Raw genomic sequence first — 4,349 nt, 5'->3', positions numbered from 1 at the left:
CGCTGATCGCAATGGCTTTTGCAAAGCCGCCGTGTTCGAAGACGTCGCTGATGGACATGGTCACCATGGCCAAGGCTTGCTTTTCTTGGTACTCGGGCGAGTTTTCGCGGATCTGCAGCTCCTTCTTGATGAGCGAGAGGAGCTGTCCTTGCGGCAGCTTTTCGTCGTCCACTGCACTGCCAGCGCGCCACAGCTCTTGCTCGAGCTGCTCGAGCACCGTGTCGTCGTTCTACAAGAGGAAAGGGTTAGGTTTCGACTGTCGTCTGTGTCCTTGCTACCTTGTCGGTGAGATACACTTCGGCCGACGCTTCCAGGAGAAGCTCGACGACCGGAATATGGCTGCCATTGGCTGCGAGCATGAGGGCCGTCTTGCCATCCTACCAATCCCAAGAGCTTTAGAAAGCGCTGTCGAGGGTTCGATGTACCTTGTTTTGGAGATCGACGTTGACGGACTTTGCCAAAAGAAACGTGACGTAGGCGGCGTGACCGAGACTGGAGGCCACCATGAGCGCGGTCTCTCCGTTCTAAACCCACGCCACTCAGCACCACTTGATAAGTTGATAGTTGCTACCTCGTCTTGCTTGTCGAGGTCAATGTCGGTCGCACAAATGTTGTTGAGCGTTTCCTCCGAGAACGACCCACGCATCGCCGCATGCATGGCCGTCTGCTTGCGCTAGAAACGAAATATCTTGTGAGCGCTCGAGAATGCACCGAGATTCGTACCGCCTCCAACTCGCGCGCAGCCGCCACGTTCGGGAGGTTCAATAGGAAGAAACCAATGTTGAAGAGGGCCAGCTCCCAGCGATCGTAGACGAGGAGCTCGCTCGGTGTCGCGTTCGCGCGGAGCTCGGTCAGTGACGCCTACACATCATGAATTCGACTACGACGTGCAACCAAGAGCGTCTGTACGGCATTGGTGTCTTCGTCGACCATCGGGTCGGCGCCGGCCGCGAGCAAAAGACGGACGATCTTGACGTGATCGTTGTCGACTGCATAGTCCAAAGCGCTTTGGCCGGTCTAACATGGAGACGGTCAACCACTCGACGCCTCGAACGCACGAGTCGTATACCTCTTCGGAGCGCAGGTTGAGGTCGAGGTGTGGCTGCGTCAAGAGCAGCTTCAGCACCGGAACGTTGCCACGCTCGCACACGTGATGTACGACAGACATGCCCTACGCAACACATTTGCTTAGGACGTCCTGTGCACGGAAGGTATGGCTGCACTACCCCTTCGATCTTGTTGAGCACGTCGGCCGACAAGGGTTCTTGCAGCACCCGACGCAGCTCGGTCCAGTTGCGAGCTGCCGCCAGACCCGAGAGGCCGTTGTTGGACGTACTGCTCATCTTGCACTCGCCAGTGCACTCGCGCGGCGCTGAGCCCGTCAAGTACGAGGCCCACGGCAAGTACGACGCGGGCTACTCGATATCTTTGATCAACGTGTCGCAGCCACAGGTGGACTATACCAAATGGGCAAAGTCAAGCGCGAGTTTGCCCTTGCAGCTCACAGCGTGGAGCGCCCGCATCAAGCGCGACGGCACCGTGCCCAAAGCGTTCTCGGCGCAGAAAAAGTTGTGGCGCACCAGCATATCCAGCGCCGTATGTCCTTCCTACAGGCTCCAACATCAGACAAAATGCAAGAACGAGAGACCACGTACGTTGTCTCTGGCGCTCACGGCGTCGGCCGGAATATGCGGCAGAATGCGGTACAGCACTTGGTCTGCGTCGTGGAGGTCGTCAAACATGAGCGCCGCGTGCATGAGCGGCGTGCGTCCCGACTACATAGCAAGGTATATAAGTACGCGGCATGAGCCGGCAGTGTACCTCGTCCGCGGCCGTCAGCGCCGCCGCAATCTCGGTAGCAGCGTCGTCTTCGTGCTTGGCTTGCATCTCGGCGAGCCACGCGTCAAAGCGGGCGACCTTGTTGGTGCGGACAAGCGCGTGGACGGGGAAGGCTTGGCGAAAGGTGGCTTCGGCCTCGAGAAGCGCACGAATGCGAGGGTTCTCGGTCAGGTCGGCGGGGCGCTCGCCAGCCTAATGAGCGCGATGATGCGGGTGGTTTCCTCGGTCATTCGAGCATGTACCTCGTTGACGGCGTCCAGGCTGTAGCCCTCGGCGAGAATGCCGTCGAGTGTCTCGGCGAAATCGTCTTGGTCGTCGTCTTCGTCGGGCGCCTGCCGGATCACATAATGCAGCGCCGTGTTCCCGTCCTACGCGAGAGACGTTGTTAGACGTCAGGACGTCAGGAGCAATCAAGGGTACTGCGGCACGGGCAAAGATGTCGGCGCCGACCGCCGCAAGCACGGCCGCGCATGTATAGTCGGCGTTGGACACGGCGACCAGAAACGGCGTCTCGCCGTCCTACAGCGTCCGTGGTTAGGGTCCAATGACACCGAAAGTGTCTGTTGTACATTGTTGGTGACGTCAACGGACGAGAAGCGCGGGACGAGCCAGCGAAGCACGCCCATGGCGCTGTGGTCTGCCGCGTGGTGCAAGAGCGTGTTGCCGTTCTAGTGACAATGATGAGCGACCGTGACGGACGAGGACACGTACTGTCGGCGACACGAGCTCCAACGGGTCCGCGAGGACGGCCCAGAGGTACGTTACGACCGGGAGATGGTTGTAGGCGACCGCTCGCTGCATGGTCACCCATGCAAACTACGTATACGAGGCATATGAGGTCAATATGAGCCGAAGAAGAACGGACGTTGGGAATGCGCTGATACGGCGTCAGCTCGACAAGCGCTTGGACGACCGGCAACGAGCCCGAGAGCGCGGCCATCGAGAGCACCGAGTCGCCATCCTACAATGAGTGTCAGATCCGCTGAGGAAGAGGACGCTAGAGACCTCGTCGAGGGTCGTGAGGTCGTCGTCGGTGATGGTGCCGGGCGTGCGGAGGCGCCAGAGCACTTCGTTCTCTTTGCCTTTGGTCATGAGCTCGATGAGCGTCAAGCCGTCCAAGCTCATGTCGTCGTCGCTGGCAGAGCCCGTCGTGTCCCCGCGCTGCATACTGGTGCGACTCGTCAAGTTGAAGAATGACCAAGAGTCCGAAACTACGATCGCTCGTCAATTGTGGTGCACAGTGGTACATGCAGCGCGGCGCATTGTCAAAGCCGACGTGGTGTGTACATGTGTTCAGTCGACTGGAATCATCAGCCGGTGAAAGCGCCGGTCGGTCGAGATCGGTGCGCAGTGCGGCAAAGTCCATGGATCTGTGTGTCCAAGACCAAGTCTTACGGTGATACAAGCTCCACCCCGCCCCAGCTGGTAACCTCCAACGCAACGATGCCGAATACCTCCTTCCCGAGAAAGCCCCAAGACACGCAACAAGTGCCTCCTAGACCCTCCCCTGCTCCCCGCGTGCTGCGAGGCTCCTAGCATTCATGGCCTTCCCCAATAACCCTGACCCCTCTCCCCTGAGCAGCATGTGGTGTCGAGCATATGGCTTGCGACATGAAATAACCGCGGTATCGGGCCTGTCATCTGCTCAGATCCAGGTCCATGGGTCCATAGACTAAAAAAACGCTCGGCCCTCAGCCAGTGAGGGCAGCTCTCGCCGAAGGACCGACTTGATGAGAAGCTCGGAAGAGCTACGCTGGGCAGGCGCTAGTTGGCTGGACGCTTGTACCGTCTTCTTTAGCTTGGGTTCGACCGCTTGCCTGGCGCTGCCATCGTCGCTGGGCTAACGCTGGATGTTTCGGATTGTGATTGTTGTCCATCGCAAAGTAGCGTTTGATTAGTCAAAACTATTTCTATTTTCAGCTTATAGAATCGTGCGCTTAGCAAGTCCACCCTATTCGACCTCCTCGGTCTCATCGTTGTCACCATGGCAAAGGAAGACCTGTCCGAGGCATTTGTGTCCACGGACCGAGACATATGTCAGCAAAGCGGTTTGCACAGCAAGATTCCTTCGAGAATCCATTCGCAGTGTTTTGTATCAGTGTATCGAGCTCGAGCCGGAAATTCAACCAAACGGACCGCAACACTGACATTTTGAATGAATTTACATGATTTTACAAATTTAGCCAGCGACGCGGCTCACTGGCTCCACACAAGACAAGCTGTAGCAAACATGCATATCGGTACCTACATCCATTGGCCTATACGGTACCTCGCACCGCAAGCGAGATTCCCATGGCTGCACGAGCAATGAGTTGCTACAAGCACCCGATGGATTTGGCAGCGCCATGTAGCCTAGAAACCCGACAAAGCCTGCTACATTCTGGCACGAGTCGAGCGTGGCCAAGACTACCTTTCCGAAGCGCCATCGCCCTGCAGTTGGCTTTGGAAAACGATGTTACGACAACAACCATGGCGATGGACATGACTGTAACGCGCGAGAGGAGCCCCAT

At 57.8% G+C, this 4,349-nt stretch overlaps 1 protein-coding gene across 1 annotated transcript in view; it reads right to left on the bottom strand.

The window, feature by feature from the left end:
• SDRG_11145 (hypothetical protein) overlaps positions 1–3,006 on the bottom strand; it is a gene marked incomplete at its 5' end in the record, with an annotated part of 5,095 nt that extends 2,089 nt beyond the window's left edge. Inside the window, 17 exons of the mRNA XM_008617173.1 lie at positions 57–229; positions 279–377; positions 426–524; positions 572–673; positions 724–861; positions 910–1,017; positions 1,070–1,171; positions 1,227–1,415; positions 1,464–1,607; positions 1,656–1,775; positions 1,822–2,031; positions 2,082–2,207; positions 2,260–2,358; positions 2,409–2,507; positions 2,551–2,655; positions 2,705–2,800; positions 2,845–3,006. Coding sequence (XP_008615395.1) covers positions 57–229; positions 279–377; positions 426–524; positions 572–673; positions 724–861; positions 910–1,017; positions 1,070–1,171; positions 1,227–1,415; positions 1,464–1,607; positions 1,656–1,775; positions 1,822–2,031; positions 2,082–2,207; positions 2,260–2,358; positions 2,409–2,507; positions 2,551–2,655; positions 2,705–2,800; positions 2,845–3,006 — 2,171 coding nt within the window. The remainder of the gene's footprint in view (positions 1–56; positions 230–278; positions 378–425; positions 525–571; positions 674–723; positions 862–909; positions 1,018–1,069; positions 1,172–1,226; positions 1,416–1,463; positions 1,608–1,655; positions 1,776–1,821; positions 2,032–2,081; positions 2,208–2,259; positions 2,359–2,408; positions 2,508–2,550; positions 2,656–2,704; positions 2,801–2,844) is intronic.
• Positions 3,007–4,349: the final 1,343 nt, after the last annotated feature.

Source organism: Saprolegnia diclina, assembly GCF_000281045.1.
Source record: "Saprolegnia diclina VS20 unplaced genomic scaffold supercont1.39, whole genome shotgun sequence".
Classification (NCBI taxonomy): Eukaryota; Oomycota; class Saprolegniomycetes; order Saprolegniales; family Saprolegniaceae; genus Saprolegnia; species Saprolegnia diclina.
The sequence above is the reverse complement of the archived record's forward strand: the minus strand, read 5'-3'. Positions and strand labels throughout refer to the sequence as shown.